Source organism: Prionailurus viverrinus, chromosome B1 (genome assembly GCF_022837055.1).
Source record: "Prionailurus viverrinus isolate Anna chromosome B1, UM_Priviv_1.0, whole genome shotgun sequence".
NCBI classification, from domain to species: Eukaryota; Metazoa; Chordata; class Mammalia; order Carnivora; family Felidae; genus Prionailurus; species Prionailurus viverrinus.
In genome coordinates this window covers 199,197,183-199,218,383 of record NC_062564.1, presented here as the reverse complement: position 1 = coordinate 199,218,383, position 21,201 = coordinate 199,197,183, and the positions used below count along the sequence as shown (strand labels likewise).

The window sequence follows — 21,201 nt, the reverse complement described above, 5'->3', positions numbered from 1 at the left end:
TCGTTCATTCCATGTAGGAACAAGAGAAAAATGCTAATCTCTGTTCTGTCTTCTAAAACAAGGCAGTTTTGGAAATTCCAAGTCTCTTGGGGGGGAAAAAAGAAGTCCATTCACAGTTGCTAGCATTTCGTGATTGTCGCTGGCTGTCAAAGGTCCCGCACATTTGGGAGGGGGGCTCTGTCGTCAGCTGATAGTACCAGAGAGGTGGCTTTTTAATTATTTGTCCTAACGGCAATAATGTTTTTGACAAGTGGGTTATATTCCTTCCGCCTCGGTGGAGAGAAGCTGGGGGCCGGTATTGGTCTGCAGAGAGTCTGAACCCCTTTTTGGATTTTACATAAAAAGTCCTGATTCTGTTCTGGCACTTAACACTTTCTTTAACGACTAGTTCAGGTCTCAAGTGAGCCTTTGGGGCAAGAACTCATTTTCTTACAAAGAAGATGTGTTTTCTAGGGGCGCCTGGGTGGCGCAGTAGGTTAAGCGTCCGACTTCAGCCAGGTCACGATCTCGCAGTCCGTGAGTTCGAGCCCCGCGTCAGGCTCTGGGCTGATGGCTCAGAGCCTGGAGCCTGTTTCCGATTCTGTGTCTCCCTCTCTCTCTGCCCCTCCCCCATTCATGCTCTGTCTCTCTCTGTCCCAAAAATAAATAAATGTTGAAAAAAAAAAAAAAGAAGATGTGTTTTCTGTTATAGAATCGGACCGCAGGCTTCTAAGACTCTTTCCCCTCAAGGCATCTTTGGCAACTCACAGGAGCAGGGAGCCTGTTGGCAGGGGTGGCTGGTTGTCCTTGTCGCCCTCCCCTGCCCCCCAGCCTCCCTGGGCATTTCACCAGCAACAACCTCAAACCTGTCACCTGGGTTCTCTCTGGACGTTGGGAAAGGCGAGCCTCTGAGGGAGGGGTGACCAGCTGCTCTCTGGCTGGGGCGGCAGGGGCTGGTACTTCTTCGGAAGAATGCCAGGTGGCCTGCGGGAAGAGTCACAGTGAGAACGTGATCAGGTTTGTTGCACAGGTGGCTCTCCAGACAGCCCTGCCCTCCGTGTCCCCAGCTTTGGCCCAGAGGTCAGTTGTGGGGTGCCCCGATCCATTTCGGGGAGCCCCGGTTGTCAGAAAACTGTAGTCATTCTCCTAATGAGCCTAGATCCCCTTCCCTGCTCTGTGCTCGTCAGTCTGGTTCTGTTTCCCAGAGGGTGGGATGGAACCTTCTGCAGGGTGTCATCGGTTTCTCAATACGACGAGTTCTAGGGAGGCTGGAAGACGTGAGCTCTGGAAACTCCCCAAAGAAACAAGAACATGCCTGAAGGTCAGCGAACGGCTCACTCACTCACTTATAAAGCGTACCGGGCACTGTTGGCAGAGGCTGGAGATACAGACAGCAGAGACCCAGTCCTTGGCTCAAGTCACGTCCCGCTAGTGTGGCAGAGGGAGAAGCCACGAGAGGTGACCAGCAAGCGGTGGTACGCTCTGTGTCCTCCTGGGGCCCACGGGGGACAGCAGAGCGGCGGACTCACCCGGAGTCTGAGAAGTCGAGGCTGTTGTTCTCGCCTTCATGGGTATGTGTAATAAAATGATAGCTGTATTTCTGTATATACGAACTGCACGTACATGCCCAAATATGTACCACACCTTGTAAGTTCCGGGAACGCATTTCCTAGTGTAAGTACCATCTGGGGGATTTCTGTGCTGAAAGGAGGGAGAAGCGGGAGAGCGGAGAGCAGTGGGTGGGTTCGCCAAGAACTGATGTGTGCCCGGATACGGAACAGAGGGCTGGGAGTGAGCGGACGGTTAAGCGGATGTGTGAAGGCTCATTCAGACCAGCTCGTATTCATTTTTCCAAGCCAACTTGGTTGTGGTGCTTTTTTTTCTTTTCTTTTCTTTTCTTTTCTTTTCTTTTCTTTTCTTTTTCTTTTTCTTTTCTTTTTTTTTTTTTTTAAAGTCTAGAGCTTTTCAAATTCTGGAACTAATCACTTAAGTGTCTAGCAAAATAAAATGTCTATGTCAGGTGTCTTACCGAGGAGGTGGGAAAGGAGTCTGCAAAGGAAAGAGAATCAGAAATTAAATTTATTGTTCGTTGAGCAGAACTAATGGTTAACGATTCGGGGGGTTTACAAACAGAAGTTAAAAATCCCAGCCAAACTTCTGGGTTATATTTTTCAAGTGATAGCTAAGCCTTTACGTTGTCCACCTTCGTATGCTTCTAAAATACAGAGTGGGTGGGGCGCCTGGGTGGCGCAGTCGGTTAAGCGTCTGACTTCAGCCAGGTCACGATCTCGCGGTCCGGGAGTTCGAGCCCCGCGTCAGGCTCTGAGCTGATGGCTCGGAGCCTGGAGCCTGTTTCCGATTCTGTGTCTCCCTCTCTCTCTGCCCCTCCCCCGTTCATGCTCTGTCTCTCTCTGTCCCCAAAATAAATAAAAACGTTGAAAAGAAAAAAAATTTAAAATACAGAGTGGGTGACAAACATGTTTTCACGATGTCGCTTACCTTGCTTTCCTTTGCGGGTCTGTCTCCTAAAACAGAAGAGGAAGAGCAGTGAGTTTATGGAAATGCTGTCAAGCTTGTTTTACGTATGTTTAAGTGGAAATCATTCCCATTGGAATCGGCACTCCTCATCAGAGAAATACAAATCAAAGCCGCACTGAGATACCACCTCACACCCGGTCAGAGTGACTCAAATGAACAAATCAGGAGACTATAGATGCTGGAGAGGATGTGGAGAAATGGGAACCCTCATGCACTGTTGGTGGGAATGCAAACTGGTGCAGCCTCTCTGGAAAACAGTGTGGAGGTTCCTCAAAAAATTAAAAGTAGACCTACCCTATGACCCAGCGATAGCACTGCTAGGAATTTACCCAAGGGATCCAGGAGTGCTGATGCAGAGGGGCACTTGTACCCCAACGTTTATAGCAGCACTTTCAACAATAGCCAAATTATGGAAAGAGCCTAAATGTCCATCAGGTGATGAATGGACAAAGAAATTGTGGTTTATATACACAATGGAATACTGCTTGGCAACGAGAAAGAATGAAATCTGGCCTTTTGTAGCAACGTGGATGCAACTGGAGGGTATTTTGCTAAGTGAAATAAGCCAGGCAGAGAAAGACAGATACCATATGTTTTCACTCATATGTGGATCTTGAGAAACTTAATAGAAGACCATGCGGGAGGGGGAGGGGGAAAAATAGTTACAAACAGAGAGGGCGGGAGCCAAACCATAAGTTCTCTTAAGGACTGAGAACAAACTGAGGGTTGATGGAGGGTGGGGGAGAGGGGAAAGGGGGGTGATGGGCAGGGAGGAGGGCACCTGTTGGGATGAGCACTGGGTGTCGTATGGAAACCAATTTGACAATAAATTATATTTAATATAAAAAATTAAAAAAAACTTCCCTAAATTAAACATAAAAAAATATATAAGCATCGTAAAAAAAAATAAATGAATAATCTCGATGATAATGTCAATTCAGGTCTGTTGAGGTCTTATTAGGTACCAGCACCAGGCTAAATATCTTAGTGATCTCATTCAATCCCTGCCTTTGTTCTAGAAGTGAAAAGACAGGGCCTGGGAAGTTACCCTTCAGTCATCCTGTAAATGGTAAAGAGTTCATTGTATGTGGCATGACTCACAAGATCCCCTCTTAACCACGAATTCTTTTTTTCTTTTTTGAGAGAAAGAGAGAGAGAGAGAGAGAGACAGAGAGAGAGAGGGAGAGAGAATCCCAAGCAGGCTACCAAAGCAGAGCGTGAGGCAGGGCTGGAACTCACAAACCTTGAGATCATGACCTGAGCAGAAATCAAGAGTTGGATGCTTAACTGACTGAGCCACCCCGGTGCCCCTTAACCACTAATTCTTGATTAGAATTAACATTCATAGGGGCGCTTGGGTGGTTCAGTCGGTTAAGCGTCCGACTTCAGCTCAGGTTGTGATCTCACCGTTCGTGGGTTCAAGCCCCACATAGGGCTCTGTGTGGATAGCTCAGAACCTGGAACCTGCTTCGGATTCTGTGTCTCCCCCTCTCTCTCTGCCCTTCCCCTGCTAGAGCGCTCTCTCTCAACAATAAACATTAAAAAAAAAAGAATTAACATTCTTATATAACTATATAGTTATTTTATTATTTCAAATGCCTGCCTAACACCTTCACTGGAGATTTCTGAGCAGAGGAAAATAGCATCATAGAATCTTCCAGATGGCAGGGTTTCCTCAGGCTCCAAAATCCAACTTTTATTGTAGACAAAAGTAAGGACAGTTGCTCAAGACACCCCCAACCTAGGAAAGCCTGAATGAAGCCTGGGAACGCTTTTCCAGACTTCCAGGTAGTTTTAGTTCCACAATGCAGTTCAAGTCCAAGAGAATCACTGAGATGCTGCTACCTCGAGCTCAGTGTAGAACCAGGCACTGGGGCTAAGAAGACAGCACAGCCCTTCCCTTGAAGGTGCTCATGCTTGTCTGGCTCACAGACCAAGTTCTAGGCTCTGGGGATATAACGAGGAGGGTGAGACCCTGTCCCTGTCGCCATAGAGTTTATACTTAAGAGGGTAGATGTGGATTGAAAACACTATTGGGGTGCCTGGTGGCCCAGTTGGTTAAAGGACTGTTTTTTTTTCTTGAAGTTTATTTATTTTTGGTAGGGGAGGGGAAAAGAAAAAGGGAGAGAGAGAATCCCAAGCAGGCTCCACATTCTCAGCAGGAGGGTGATGCAGGGCTTGATCTCACAAACTGTGAGATCATGACCTGAGCCAAGATCAAGAGTTTGACGCTTAGCCTACAGAGCCACCTAGGTGCTCCAAGCGACCAACTCTCGATTTTGGCTGAGGTCGTGATCTCATGGTTCTTGAGATCGAGCCCCGTGTCGGGTTCCAGGCTGACAGCATGGAGCCTGCTTGGGATTTTCTCTCTCTTTCCCTCCCCCTACTCGCGCTCTTTCTCTGTCTCTCAAAATAAATACATAAACTTAAAAAGAAAACAGTATTGAAAATGGGATGAGAATCTCAGAGAGGTCATGGTATTAAAGGGAAACATGGGAGACTTAAGTCTGGCATGTCAAAAAAGCCTCCTTGAGAAAGCAACGTTTACTGATCTGTAAAAATGGGGGTGACGTCAGAGATGTTGTTTATATGGCAGTGGGAGGAACTGACAAGAAAGTGTGGCTCCTGTCATAGGTGACTTCAACCTCGGTGGATTACTGTTCTCACTGAGCTTTGTTTCCTTGTGTGTGAGACAGTGAAGCCGGACTGGATGAGTGGTTTTTAACCAGGCTCGGAAGGGCACCCTCAGCTCCTCCTGGGGAGTTCGGAGGGCTGGGGGACTGGTTTCTGGCTCCTCCTCCCATGTCCCACGTCACAGGGGGCTCCATTTTGATCTCCTTCCAGATTTCTTTTGGGGAAAGGTCCAGCTGGCCCAGAAGAACACAACACAACACAACACAACACATGCTTGTCTGGATGATTTCATAGGGCTCCTCCAGGTCTAAAAGAATTACTCATTTGGGCCTAATTATTAGTCTTTGTATCTTATTTTTGTGTTGGGAAAATACTTTTTAAAGAGATAGACTAGATTTCTTTGCACAAATTCAAACACGGATGGCAAACAGGAATCATCGATGTTCTTGGCATCATAAAAACAAAATAGGATCCAGGACTGATTTCAACAACAGCAGCAATCTGGTTAATGTTAGATCTTTGGCTATTTCAATGATGTTTCCAAAAAGCTTGGACCACATGATGTCCTCTTAAGGCACCAAGTCAAAAAACGTAAGATTAACTTCCCCTCGCTTTATGGCACATTGGCTTTGCTTTTGGAGATCGCTGGTGGACCATCTCGCTGTTCTCATTGCCTTTGCCTATAAGCTGGATGTTGGCTTCCTAAGAGGCCTTTCTTCACAGCTATCACTATATCTTTGGGGGATCAATTCAATTTACTGGAAAAAAAATTCACTAAAGAGACAGAGTATCTGGGATTCAGTAGAAACTGTCCATTTGTCGTTTCAGAGGTATCTATCCCATTTGCTTCAGTGTCCATGGGCTTTGTAAAGGACACCTATCCTCCTCTCACTCATTGCTTTTTATTGAGCACATAGTATTTGTCCAGCATGGATTCATTTTTGATATATTTATTGATGCAGGTGTTGGGGAATATAATGCCAGAATAAAAGTTGTTACTCCCATGTAACTTACACTTCAGTGGCAGAAGATAGAAAACAAATAAGCAAAAGTACATGATGACAATGACAGGTGATGACAAAGTGCTTCAAAGAAACGTGACAGAGTGAGGGGGGAAAGCAGGGGCATGGAGACAGCAGGAGCATGAAGGGCTCCCCATGTGTCACGCAAAAGAGATAGGGTATGGGGTGACCTTTTTAAAAACAGATCCCAGAAAGCCTCTCTGGTTAGGTGATGAGGAAACAGAGGCCCGAGGAAAGTAAGGAAGCACATCACATGACTATGCGGGCAAGGGTTTCCCGACATAGGAAACAGCAAGTGCAAAGGCCCTGTGGTGAGATGAGCACAAGAGGGAGGTAGAGTGTGAGTGGTGACTGCAGAGGTAGGGGAGTGCCCAGATCCCCTGCCATCATGTAGGCTGTGGTAAGAGCTTTGTCTTAAACACAGCACCCCTTTTGTGTGCACTGTTCATGTGTCCTGTGTCTTCTTATCATATCACATTTTCTCCGGCATCCCTTAGCCCCCCCCCCCCCCCCCCCCCCCCCCGTCACTTCAAAACTTTTGTATAAGGTATCAACGGTAACAGCAGCGGAGATCTTGACCATATCAAATACGCCTATTAGTTAGTAATCGTCTACACAGTCAAGCTTCACTTGTTCGTTGCTTAGATAACTGGATCCCTGTAAACCAGAGGGTGAGAGTGAATTTCAGGGATTCTACAAGTGAGACACCTGCATCAAATCAGCAAAGTGCTACCTCACACGGTGATGTGGCTTTCCTGATAATTCATAAAATCCAACCAGCTTCGTTTGGGGGGGGGGGGGGTTATTTAATAAAGTGATAACAACTCAAGCATTTGGGATAAGGGAAGAAGGTGAGATGTGGGAGCTGGGTTTCTGGAGTTTGAATATTGATCCTGCTGCTTACTCTGGGCAGCATCGCGGCAGGTGCTCGATAAATATTTATGCAACGAGCCAATGGACCGAGGAGCGGCTGCGCCTCCTCATCTGGAAAAGCGAGAGATGGCTCCTCCCACTTCCCTGGGATTCGTGTGTGGAATGAATGGGGTAATGCGCTTCAAGCACGTGGCTTTTAATGCAAACCCAGTTACAAGCATTATTGTGCGATGGAAAATTAGAGGGGAAAGAGCAGTTGGTTCTCCTTATGAAGTACACAGATCTTCTCCAATGCTAGGAAATATTCTCCAATGCCAGGAAAAGCTCCCTGTCTCCCAAGAAGACTCGGTTGTTCTCTCCAAGGTCCTTCCCTTCTTGAAATTCAATACAGTGGGTTTCGCGGGGAGGAGGCTGCCGTGCTCGCCATCTGGTGGCCATATGGGTAACTAGCAGCATCTGCCCGGAGAGTGTCCTCATTTGCTCTTAGGTCTGCAACGAGATAGATTTCACTTCCGCTGCAAAACTTACTGTTGCTTTGGAGGTGACGTGGTGAGGGGAGCATAGCACGGCCGCGGAATCTGATGGACCGGCTTTGACTGCTACCTCTGTCATCTATTAGGGAGCAATCGTGGAGAAACGGTCAACGTTGCAGGGTTCTGTGAAATCAGAGCGAAGCATCCTGGGGAAGAATCACAAGACCTGCCTGGGGTGCCTTGGAGCAGCCGGTACCAGCTCACGAGGGCTCGTTGCTACGTTTTCGGGAATTTTGCAATGCAGTTGTTACACACCGCCATTATTACAAAATGAATTATTTAAGGTACGCTTCAGTTGTATCAGAGGCTGCCAAACTGTCTTCCAAGTGGCCGTGCCATTTTGCCTGTTCACCAGCAATATTTGAGAGCTCGTTTGGTTCCACGTCCCCGTCAGCATTTGGTGTTGTCCGTGTTCTGGGTTTGGGCCACGCTTACCGTAGAGTGCATAGTGGGCATCCTTGCTGTTTGCATTTGTATTCCCCCGACGAGGTCTGATGTGCAACATCTTTCCATACGCTTCTTGGCCGTCTGTGTATCTTCTTTGGTGATGTGATGTTGAGGTCTGTGGCCCATTTTTTTTTTTTTAATCGGACTGTTGGTTTTCTTCTTGTTGAGTTTTCCGAGCTCTTTGTGTATTTTGGACAACAGCCCCTTACCAGGTGGGTCTTGTGCAGATGTCTTCTCTCAGTCTGTGACTTGTCTCCTTCTTCTCTGGATACTGTCTTTCCTAGAGCAGAAGTTTGTAATTTTCAAGATGTCCGGCTCATCAGTGATTTCTTTCATGCGTCACGCCTTTGGTGTTGTACCTAGAAAGGCATCACTATACAGGTTTCCTCCTGTGTTATCTTCTAGGAGAGGTTTATGGTTTTGATTTTTCTGTTTACTTATTTTTGAGAGGGAGAGAGAGAGTGAGCACAGGAGTGGGGGAGGTGCAGAGAGCGAGAGGGAGACGGACGATCCAAAACAGGCTCCGGGCTGACAGCAGGGAGCCTGAAACGGGGCTCGAACTCATGGACCGTGAGATCCTGGCCTGAGCTGAAGTTGGACGCTCAACCGACTGAGCCACCCAGGCACCCCTATAGTTTTGATTTTTAATTTAGGTCTCTGATCTTTTTTTGAGTTAATTTTTGTAAAGGGTTTAAGGTCTGTGTCTAGATGCTGGTGATGATGGTGATTTTGCCCGAGGATGTCCAGGTGTTCCAGCACTATTTGTTGGAAAGACAATCTTTGCTTCATCAGATTGTCAGAGATGAGCTGCCTTGTCAGAGATGAGCTGACGATATGTGGACCAGTTTCTGGGCTCTCCATTCTGTTCCACTGATCCATTTGTCTATTCTTTCACTAATGCTGCACTGTCCTGATTCCTGGAGCCTTATAGTACGTCCAGAAGTAGGATGGTGTCAGCCCTCCAAGAAATTTTCTCATACATTTTTTTTTTTTATCAGAGATCTGGTTGTTAGACATTTACCACTGCTCGTGGCACTGCTATTAATTAGCTGAGTGACTTAATACAAATTGTTTGGCCTCTCTGGGCTTTGGTATCGTTATCTGTGACTTAAACGTGGCGGGGGGGGGGGACAAAGATATGTAGGATCCAAGAATGTGTTTCTTTAAATTTTCTTTTTAATGTTTATTTTTTATTTTTGAGAGAGAGAGAGAGAGACAGAGTGTAAGCAGGGGAGGGGCAGAGAGAAAGAGACACAGAATCCAAAGCAGGCTCCAGGCTCTGAGCTGTCAGCACAGAGCCTGATGCGGGGATCAAACCCACGAACTGTGAGATCATGACCTGAGCTGAAGTCGGACTCCCAACCGACTGAGCCACCCAGGTGTCCCCCAAGAATGTATTTATTTATTTTTTTTTTAATTTTTTTAATGTTTATTTATTTTTGAGACCGAGAGACACAGAACATGAATGGGGGAGAGTCAGAGAGAGAGGGAGACACAAAATCTGAAACAGGCTCCAGGCTCTGAGCTGTCAGCACAGAGCCTGATGTGGGGCTCGAACTCCCGGACCACGAGATCGTGACCTGAGCCGAAGTCGGATGCTTAACTGACTGAGCCACCCAGAGGCCCCCCCAAGAATGTGTTTCTTGATGTAAGGGACAATGACACAACAGCGTGGCAACAAACGGTATCTTTGAAATCATTCAGGTTGGGATCTAATCCCTCCTTTGCCACTTACTGAGTGACCTTGGGCAAATTATTCAAATGCTGTGGGCCTCGGGTTCCGTGTCTGTAGAACACAGCTCACGAAGCAGAGTTCCTTGGATGTGGTCAGAATTACCATAATAAAAGTAACCATTCTTTTATTATTAGATAAAATAATGCTTGTTTTTCACTTAGCTGCCATTCGACTTGTGTCAAATAGATACCATTTATCCCCTTTCTCTATGAAATATGATCATGAAGATCAACACTTCGGAAATAGACCAGGAGTGTAACGTTCTGTCATTAGAGAAATAGGCTCTGGGCAAAACTGGATGAAACCTGGCCTCAGTCACAGTACTTATTATGTCTAGGAGTCTTATGATACATGAGCGTGAACCATTAGGATTGCAAGTCCTGGTGATTAATTATGGAAGAGCCTGAAGAAGCAACTTGTGATCCAAGTGGCTAATGCATATTTGACAAGGCCTGTTTGAGACACCTCTCCAAGTTCGTTGAAAACGTTCAGAAATTAGTTCTAATAGCAAATTGCTGACACCATTCTCTGGGCTGGGCAGGGAGACGTTAAGGTTGGCAAAACCGCCCATACGAGAGGGATGTAACTTCTTTAACAACTGCTCAAATGAGACCAGAAAGGACAATTTTTAAGAGCATGTGCATCAACAGGCCCTTGAACGTGGGTTTTGACAACTGCATGTTGGGGTTGGTGGTGGATGTGGGATAGAAGCATCTTGCCAAAACAGGCCTGGAGAGAGGTCTTCTCTGCTGACCTGGGGGTCTCAGGGAATGGAGGGAGGGACGTCAGACAGGGCATGTGGGGGATTAAGTCTTCAGGGGATGAGGTGGGCAGCGGGGGTGGGTGGGTTTATGTGTATTAACAACACCCATAGATTCACAAAATGCTAGAGACCATTGTGTTCTGCTAATTCTACCGATGGGATATTGAGGCCCAGGGAGGGACTGTCATTTGCTGAGATTTAGAAACAGAGAGAGGGGCACCTGGGTGGCTCAGTCGGTTGGGCGTCCGACTTTGGCTCAGGTCATGATCTCGCGGTTCGTGGGTTTGAGCCTTGCGTCGGGTCTGTGCTGACAGCTCAGAGCCTGGAGCCTGCTTCTGATTCTGTGTCTCCCTCTATCTCTGTCCGTTCCCCGCCTCCCTCATGCTTTGTCTCTCTCTCTCAAAAATAAATAAACATTAAAAAACAAAATTTAGAAGCAGAGAGAGAGATGGGGCCAGAAGCAAGCAAGCCAGGACTCTCGACTCGCCTCTCCATAAGCCCCCACCTGGTGGGAGCGTTGCAACTGAGGGTCACAGGCTCCTTTCTGTGCTGACAGCTCTGTGGTCCAGTGACACCTGGCAATGCTGATTTAATGCCCTATAAAAATGGGCTAAATTTTAGACTTAATAAATATTGACTATACATCCACTATGTGCCCAGCACGGTGCTATGTGTGTGATTTAATAAACTTTGATCTCTGTGATTGAGGAGACTAGCCTGTTTTTGTATTCATCTACGATATTTATTTTGTAGGCTAAACACGAGCCTGGATGCAATATGAAATGGTTTTAGCTTAGGGTCAGGAAGACAACCAGGGAGAAAGGCGGAGTCAGAGGGAGCCCAGAACCCTGAGCATCTGTTCGGTGCAGTAGCCCTTTGTGGAGGGTCCACCGCGGGTCAATGCCTGTGCTCTAGATTTTTCCCTGGTTCTCACCTTTCAAACAGACAGATGTTTTATGATGTAGCTGGCATTTCCTCCGTTTTATAGAAATGGGGAAGAACGTGGAGAGGTTAAGTTCCTTGGAGTTTTCTTATTTGGAAAATGATTAGGATGGGAATCCAGGGCTCTGTGTCCCCAGGACCCACATTTAGGCAACCACGTTTCAGCTACTTCTGAGCATCAAAAATCACATTTAATTTGCCCTGAGGTCTCTGTCTCCCTCCTCCGTCCAGTGTCCCTTGCTCCCTGGAGACACGATTCTTCCCCCCCGGGCAGAATTAAGTATGCACTCTGCTGAGTTCCCAGAAGACTTAGTGTTGGCTGCGCCAGACTGTTGGGCTCCTCATGGTCTGAGGTCTTATGCTATTCAGTGCCCTGGAACAAGTAATTTTAAACAAAGTGACCTTCTACTGTGGCAGTTTACACACAGTGTTGTGACACCCTTGTTTTCAATTCCTTTATTTGTGGCTACCTTATATTTCTCTCTCAGAAAACTGTATTTGTTAAAACAAACACTTATCAGCTGCCCTTCCTTTCCTCCGAACCTTATTATTTTATGTGTGTGATGGGGAGATAAAACACTTTCTTGTAGTCCCATTACTGAGGGATTTTTATAAGATTTATAACATTTGTAACAAATTTATAATATCAACCGTGAACTGAGCATCGAATCAATCAATGCTTCCGTTGCTTTTGATCCATGGGTTGTGTCTGAAATAAATTTAAATCTAAAACGATAGGAGAATAATCTTAAATTTATTTCTGATCCTCTCTCTGGCCTACGGCTTGTTATTTTTGTTAAAAATACGATCTACAGGACGCCAAATTCCATCATTTTGGCCATGGTTTGTGTTGCCGTGTTCTGCCACTAGGGGGCAGTATCGCCCATCAATTCGTGTCCAGCACTAAACCTTGCCTAGTTTGGATGAGTGGGATAAAACCGAACAGGAGGGGGTGTTTGCAGAATGGGGTTTAGAAAGTAGCAAATACAGCAAAATCCTGAAAACATTGCCATAGTTGACAAAACCCTGGGTTCTGGTCTGGACTCTGACCTCTCTGACCTTGACCAAGCCACCTCTCTTGCTAGACTTCCTTATCTAAAATTAGGGTGTTGAGGATTGCTTGAGTGGCTCAGTCGGTTGAGCGTCCGACTCGTGATCTGTGAGTTCGAACCCCGTGTCGGGCGTTGTGCTGACAGCTGGGAGCCTGGAGCCTGCTTCGGATTCCGTGTCTCCCTCTCTCTCTCCCCCTCCCCTGCTCACACTCTGTCTCTCTCTCAAAAATAAATAAACATTAAAAATTCTTTTTTGAAAAATAAAAAAAAATGAGGGAGTTGAACCAGATTAACTCTAAACTCATCTCTGATTCTAATTTCGTTGGCCTCTAAATTCCTCTAAAAGCAAACGAGAAGAAAGGTCTTCTGATGGCATTATGTGGAATTCCATTTTGCTTCTTTGCGACCAAGCTCGTGTTTATGGATATACAAGTGCAGTCACCTGTGAATAATTCTCTTTCTTTTCTTGGATAGCTTATTGTATTTCGTTTCAAATTCATTCTTGCATATGGTATGCTTGTCACCTCAAAGAAAATTGGTTTACAGTCTGTGCTTGGCTCACATCTGAGGCAAAGAGAAATTCACTTTAATGTCCTTTATTCTCGGCATTAAGAAGCTAAACCACACTGTATTCGAACATTATAACCATCCTACTCAGAAAAGAAGATGTTTTCTCCTGGATTCGTGGCGAGTGCTAATGCTTCATCAGAAACAAGCTATCCTACTATATACTATAAAAGACTTGCCCCAAAATAAACTTTTACCCATTTTTAGGAATGGAAAAAAAAAATCCAAGCTTCAGGGAAGATAAGGTCTTGAAATCTGACAGTTTCCAGATAATGTCAGAATACGATTGCAAGAAAAATGACATGAGATGTACATTAACATAAATCTATAACTGCTCAACTTGATGAAAAATATCACCATAAAATTCTGTCATTGCTGAACCACCCGATACGTTTTTTCTGTGACATTTTGTGAGAATGAATAAATTATCTGAGAGTGTGTTTGCATCAAAGATACAGAATTTTGTAACAAACACATAAATCATTCAAGCATTCTCCAGCAAGGTGTCTGATCCTAAAACTGGGGGGCATTCACATTAATTTCATCCCTCTGGGCGTTTTGGGGTATGGTTCCGTAGAGCTCGGTGTGGTAGTGGAGAGCCATCCATTAGGGACGTGAAGGAAAAGAGGATGTGAAGGGAATAACTCTACCTGGAGAAGTTTTCCACGGAATCTCCCCCCTTGTCCCTATACGCCTCAAGTCTGGGAGCTCTGCTTTCCCTGATATCTTGTATGCAGTCTACGCGGGGGTCTCCTTTCCAAAATTTGTCCTATTTTTGCAGCCACGGTCCCCATAAGTCAGCCTACTTTCCCTATAAAATTGACAGCACTGACATAACTCTGAAAGTGATGTCCTTATTGTGTTTTCTTAGAAATTAGTTTGCTTTTCTATCGTGGGCAATTAATATCACATAAAGAAGCATGATCCCCTTTTTTGCTTAGACTCCCAGAAAGCTGAGAGGCAAGCCGGTGGTTTAATTTTAATAGAATGCTGTGATGTGTATCTGAGGATACTGAATTTTATCTTTTTTTTCAATTTTGAGAGAGAGAGCGAGAGAGAGACAGAGAGAGAGAGTGCTTGAGGGGGGAGGCGCAGAGAGAGAGAGAAAGGGACAGAGGATCCGAAGCCGGCTCTGTGCTGACGACAGAGAGCCTGATGTGGGGCTCGAACCCACGAACCGGGAGATCATGACCTGAGCCAAAGATGGACGCTCAACCAATTGGGCCACCCAGGTGCCTCCTGGATTTTATCTTTATCTTTGCATTATAGACTACCTAGATTTTTCCCTAGGATTTTATTTTTATTAAGTTCTTTTTTACTATGCAAGTTTTTGTTAACTACCCCCCAATATCTTTGTGAGCTCAGGCCAAGTATAGATAAATATATGCATGGGTGGTTGCAATAGTGTGATTTAAAAAAAAAAAAAAAAAACGTTTGTTTGAGGGGCACCTGGGTGGCTCAGTTGGTTAAGCGTCCGACTTCAGCTCAGGTCATGATCTCACGGTTCGTGGGTTCGAGCCCCGCATCGGGCTCTGTGCTGACAGCTCAGAGCCTGGAGCCTGCTTCCGATTCTGTGTCTCCCTCTCTCTCTGCCCCTCCCCTGCTCACGCTCTGTCTCTGTCTGTCTCTCAAAAATAAATAAATGTTAAAAAAGAAAAAATAAAAACGTTTGTTTGAGAGAGAGAAAGAGAGTGCATGCACAAGCTCTGGGGAGGGGCAGAGAGGGAGAGAGAGCGAATCCCAAGCAGGCTCAAAACCGTCGGGTGGAGTCCAATGCGGGGCACCATGTCACAAACTATGAGGTCACGACCTGAGCCAAAATCAACCTGAGCCAAAATCAAGAGTCAGACCCTTAACCAATTGAGCCACCATGCACCCCGCAGTATTATATTATCATTAGAAATATGTATTTGGTCCTTGTCCCCAGGATTCTGGCACAGAGCGCATAAATCCCTTGGAATTTCCTAAGTTCTAAGAACTCTAGTAACGTTTCTTTCCTTATGTTAAGGAGGTGACTCTTGGACTGCCCCCGAAGATGGTTCCAGAGGGTAGCCCACCATGTGACTTGAGGGCTGGAACTTTCAGTACCTCCCACACCCACCGCAGGAAGGGGGGAGGAGATTGAGTCTGAGTTCACTCACCAATGCCTAGTGATTGGTCAATCATGCCAATGTCATGAAGCCCCCATAAAAAACCAAAAAGGATGGGGTTCGGAGAACTTTGGGTTGGAGGTAAACCCATGCCAGCACCACATGCCTTCCCACATGTCGTATCCTGTGCAAGTCTTTTATCTGGCTATCGTTGACTCATGTCCCTTTATTACAGACTGTAATCTACTGAGTAAAATGTTGCTCTGAGTTCCATGAGCCTCTCTAGCAAATTAATGCAACTTAAGAAGGGGGGGGTCATCGGAACCTCCAGTCTATTGCTGGTCTGTGAGGAACATAGGTGACAACCTAGGCTTGTGACTGGCATCTGAAGTCGGGGTGGTCTTGCAGGCCCGAGCCCCTAACTTGTGGAATCTGATGCTGCCTCTGGGTGGTGGTGCCTCTTGGGTTGAGTCAGAGACCCCACTGGTGCCTGAGTACTGCTTGGTGGCATGGGGACAAATGCTCCCCACAACCCACTTGTCATAATGGAGATTCAAAGCATGTTCATAGGCAAACAGACCTGTTGATGTTTGGAATAATGGCCAAAGAAGGTTCTGCCATCACAGAAGTGAAGTTGGATGTCTCTAGTGAACTGTAACCAAGAAAGGAATTTTGAGGTCCATTTCTTTGCTCTCTCCCCAGGACTCATTTCTCAGTAACGCCTATGAAGGGTCTAGTGCGATGTGGAACGTTTGTATAGCAAATGATTACGGTCTGATCCGGGAGCCCTGTGTGCTCTGGTCCCTTTCTCTGTCAAGAGGTGTGAAAATACTTGGTCCGCACAATTCGCCTGCTGTCTCTAGGGACTGAAATACATCAGTTCAAGGAGAAGAGCTCTGAATCAAGTGCTGTGCACGTTGAAGGTCCTGACGTTTTTAAGGACTAAGGAGGCACTGATGTGGAAGCTCCTATGTTGTGGGAGTGTAGGACCGAAAGGGGTCTGTCAGGCTGTGCGGGATGGAGAGGAGAGAAGGACTAGGGAACAGCTATTGTTTCCCGCCTCCGTTAATGCTACTGAATTGGATGGTCATGAAACTTCTGCCCACTTCACATTTTAAAGAGGAGGGTAGTAAGACCCAGAAAGGTTAGATGACTTACTTAAGGCCACACAGCAAGGGAGTGGCAGAGCCTGTGTTTTTGCTACTTCAGATGCTCCTTTCCCCACGCTTCCTGTTGTGGGTATTTTCTCTGTGGCCATCCACCCTCTTCCTTCTCTATCCTGCCCACTTCACCTCCATCCTTGGGGACCAACCAGCATTGATCACATGTCGGCTGCCCTGCCCTCTCTTTCTGGTTGGGTTCAGCCATTGGGAAGTCCCCACAGGAATTCAGGGAGAGGGAGGTTGGGCATGTGTTCCTTTAAATTCCCTCCCACGAGGCTCAGTTGGGCCGGTGGTGTCCCTCAGCTGATGGTCACTGCTCCTCTCAAGGTGGCGTTCTTCTTCTGTTTTTCTGTAACTGTCCTCTCATCCCTCTGGGCCTAAGGATGGTGACAATGCCCCTGCGATTAGCCCCAGTTCCCACATCATCCCTATACCCCACGCACCTCAGTAAATAGTTCCTTTGTAAATAAACTTACTTCAATTATCCTCATTTGGGTGTGCCATCTGTTTCCTGTTGGGACCCTAACTGTTACACCTTCCCATGAAAGAAACTGTGATGTTAATAATATGTTAGAGAATATAGCATCAGACACACAAAAGATGAGTTTGGTACCTCTCAAGTACTGGGAAGTGTAAATCATGGAATTGTCTTCGTTCCCAGTTGGACATTGTGAGAGAAGATAGAGGGAGAGGGAAAATGATGAGAGAAGCTATAATGTGTATGATCCAATTAAATTTCTTTGGCTGTCCTCCATGTGTGCTTCTGGCACTGCTGAAATTGATTATTTCCTTTCAGCTTCCTACCTGTATCTTCATCTCCAAATTGAGTTGCTTTGCCTAAAGCTTTAAAATCTGTTTTCATATGAATTAATCAACGTTTTAAAATTAGATTTCTAGCTTGTGATTTTACTGGGGATATGCTTGGAGAAATAACTTAGTTATATATTTAATGCAACCCATATGTTTCAAGGCAATTCCTTCCTGAGACCGCACAACCACGGAATATGAATTTTCACAATCAATTTCTTCATCAATCAGGTATGGCGGTAAAAAGGCGTCAGGTGGGTGAGGGTCTTTCTGAAATTAGTTATTTCATGAAGGATGGTCCGATAGATCACGTTGTTGAAGCTAGCCTGTGACCACCAGCAAAATGCAAGAGGAACTTGGGAGCAAAGAAATATGCTTGTGTTTCAAACTTCGTGACTTGACCTTACCTTTAACGTGTTGGCTTCTGGAATCCTTGGAAATTTGTTTGTTCACCTGTAGAAGGCAACATGGCACCATTATCTCTTCAGTTGTGGCTAACATCTAATGTGTTGCCAGATGTGTAGATTCCCATAGGGTCAAGGCATAAGTTCCTGGATTCACCATTCTTAGAGATCACCATATGTATAGGGTAATACATGTAAATACGTGTAAATATGTGTGCCGCTGTGCCTGTGACCAGTGTAGTGGCCTCAGGTGGTATCTGGCCTAAAAATACTTGGGTTTGAGATCCAACCCTGCCTCTTGTTGCCGTGAAGCTGTGGAAAGGTATTAGCCTTATTATGAAAGGGATCAAGCAAGCAGATGTGAGCGTGGCTTTGTGTGGATCCGTACTGGGATTTCACCTTCATCATATGCTGGCTGTGAGGACATGGCAAGTCACTTGACCTTCTGAGCCTCAGTTTCCTCATCTGTGAAATTAAGGTAACAAAAGTACTGATACCTGACGAGGATGGGACGATTACGTGAGATACCCCATGCGATGTGCCCGGAACAGAAGATGGCACCAATAAAAGCTTAATAATTGTTAGCTTTTCAAAGATATTTAAATAGTTGTTATCTTTCATTATTAAAAATTTTAAAGGCTTTGGTGAACCATTAAGGGCTCTACAACTGCTAGACATGAGGGTGAGGAAGGGAAAAATGAAAATATAATTATGCCCAGTGTTTTGAAAGCCTTGAAGCCCAGGTCAGTAGTGGGGTCTATGATGGTTAACAATATGTGGCAACTTGACAGGGCCACAGGGTGCCCAGACAACTGGTTAAACAGCATTTCCGGGTGTGTCTGTGAAGGTGTTTCCGGATAAGATTACCATTTGAGTTAGCAGACTACGGCAGATCGCCCTGCCCAATGTGGATGCGCATCAGTTAATCAGTTGGGGCCTGGATAGAATAAAAAGGCAGAAGGAAGGAGAATTTTGTCTTTGTACCTGAGTGTTGAGCTGAGATATTGGTCTTCTGCCCTAGACTGATATTTACATCATTGGTTCTCTTGGTTCTCAGGCCTTGAACTCAGACTAGAACTTATACCACTGGCTTTTCTGGAGCTCTGGCTTTCAGAAGGCAGATAATGGGACTGAGCCTCCATAATCACTACTTTATGTCTAGTCTTTGTCTATTATCTATCTATCTATCTATCTATCTATCTATCAATCATCATCATCATCATCTGTCTACTATGTCCTCTGTTTCTAGAGGAACCTGACTAATACAGGGTCTTAGTGTTACTTTCTTTTGGCATCAAGTTGAGGTAGCCAAGGTGGATGGGGTGGGGGAAGGCTCATTGAATCCCCTGTTGCTTCTTACCCTCTGATATTCAATGTCTACTTTTCCTCCGTGCAACGCTGAACCACAGTATATGCCTGGAAAGTGTGTGGTCCTTCTGCTGGCCAGTGTAGTAAGAGCTGAGTGTCATTTGGATTTTGCTATTGATATGGCCTCCTTCACTCCATCATCCATAAGCTTCCTATTCCTTCAGGGTCACCCTGTGGCGGCTCAGGTGCTGAGTGGGTTTTTCAGCGTTGCACCCTCAGCTTTCAATCTCCCCTGCATGCCTGCCTTACAGAGGGGGTCTCTCAATACTTTTGCCCACTTGCCATTGCTAGCCAGGTCATGGGTATGGGAGAGGTTCTCTGTTGTCTCTGTCTTAGGTGGCCCTGCGTGCTTCTGGTCTTAGGGATGGGGCTTCCTTAGTATTCCTGCACTTTCTCCCTTTGGTGGCCAAATTAATTTTGTGTCTTTGGACACTTCGATCCACTTTGCATGAGACGGTTTCTTTGCCTTGCATCTCCCCCAGCAGTGAGTGCCCTCTGATGGAATTAGTATAGGATTCCAGGGCCAGGAATATTTTCTGCCCCTCCCTAGGGGCTACTCCCATTTTCCTATCAGATAAATATGTATTAATGCCTACTATAAACCTGCATCGATGCTAGATTATGAGGGAAAAAGAGGAATAAAGGTTCTAAAGGACTCATCCATGCACATAGGTCTGAGTTCACAACATATTATAACGTATTATATCACAGGTTTAATTATAACACGGATTTCCCAACTTCAGCACCATTGAGAGTTGGCGCTGGATAATTCCTTGCTGTGGGTAATTCCTATGTAATGTAGGATGCTTAGCAGATCCCTGTTCTCTACCATTAGATGTCAGTAGCATTCCTCCCGTCTGGACAACCTACCTGTCCCTGGACACTGCCTGGTGTTCCCTAGGGGGCAAAATGGTCCCTGATGAGAACCACTGATGACCATGCAATGTGTCACATACTGCTGTGCGTTGCTTCCTCCAGAAGGCTTCTCAAAAGCCTCTAGCTGGGCTAAGTGTTGTGGATTCTTTGAACCACACTCACCTCTGTCTTAGCATTTGACATTACGTTGGGAATGTTGGAACTGCCAGTTTGGGCCACTGCCTCCCCCATTAGATGGTGAGCACTGGTTCATGCATCCCCATTGTTGAACACAGTGCTTGGTACACAGCAAATGCTCAATAAATGGAAGCATGAGCAGCGGCTTAGTGGTTTAAGACAGTGGTAGTTAGGAGCTGGCCTCTGTCAGGATTATTGAAGATCCCTTTCACAGATAGTTAAATCTTAACATAAATGTGCAGAACTAGTAAGAATTAATTCTTGAGAATGAGGCTATAATGAAAAATGTAATCTGCTTCTCATAAAAACGTGATTACTCAAGCATTGATTATAGAAGTAAAATTCCCTCCTTATCTGAACTGAGCCAAGTCTTGACTTAATTTATAAGACAACCCTCCCCCCCCGCCCCGGTCAAGTGTGCTGATCTCCCGTATCCTTTTCCTCACATGCTTTTGCTTGACTCGATATGTGGAGATGATAGTTCCACTTGCGAAGTGATGTAGCTAAAGGAAGAAATCCGTATTGTAACAGAAGGCTACCGAGATATTATGAAGGAAGTACGCGGTAATAAGAATGGAACCTCAAATTCTGGCATAGTGGGTTTAAAAACTCCCACGAGAATTATCTTACAAATTTTTTCTTCTCATCAAGGCATACTTACATATAAAGGGGAATGTATCAGTGATTTTTGGGGGGAAAGGGAAGCTCAGCTTTTTATGTGAACATTCTCCATTCTTTCATAACCAGACCAGAATCTGTGTCGTCAGCCCTTGGTCCAGTTGCTCTAAAATTCTTACTGTTCTCTGAATGTACTTTGTGCCTGAAACGTCTTCCTCCCTGTCAAACTGCCCCTTTGCGGCTGCCCCAGTGGCAGATCTTGCTGATAGCAGCAAATATTCACCTGAGAACTTCGAAGACCAGGCTGAAAAAGGGGTTCCATGTGCACAGAAGTCCAGCCTGGGTCTCTTTGTTTATGAAACGGCTACTCCTATTTCAAGATTCCCTTCAAAAGATTGAGGATCCATTTGTGCATTCATTTTCCTCCATGTAACCAATATCTCTTGGGATCCTCTTACAAAATGGTACTGTGTCAGATGCTGGGGCCAAAATGTTTCCTGTACCTCAAGGAGCTGGTATCTAGTGACTGACAGCTTCATGCTAGACACTGTGCTCTGTATGGACTATCCTAATAGTGATGAGATTTTATAGCTAAGATAATAAATGCTCCGAG

At 45.6% G+C, this 21,201-nt stretch overlaps 1 protein-coding gene across 1 annotated transcript in view; it reads right to left on the bottom strand.

The window, feature by feature from the left end:
- CLNK (cytokine dependent hematopoietic cell linker) overlaps nt 1-21,201 on the bottom strand; it is a 164,949-nt gene that overhangs the window by 37,556 nt on the left and 106,192 nt on the right. The window contains exons 8-11 of the mRNA XM_047856125.1: nt 17,553-17,598; nt 2,479-2,504; nt 2,009-2,028; nt 853-963 (exon numbers count right to left, since the gene is read on the bottom strand). Coding sequence (XP_047712081.1) covers nt 853-963; nt 2,009-2,028; nt 2,479-2,504; nt 17,553-17,598 — 203 coding nt within the window. The remainder of the gene's footprint in view (nt 1-852; nt 964-2,008; nt 2,029-2,478; nt 2,505-17,552; nt 17,599-21,201) is intronic.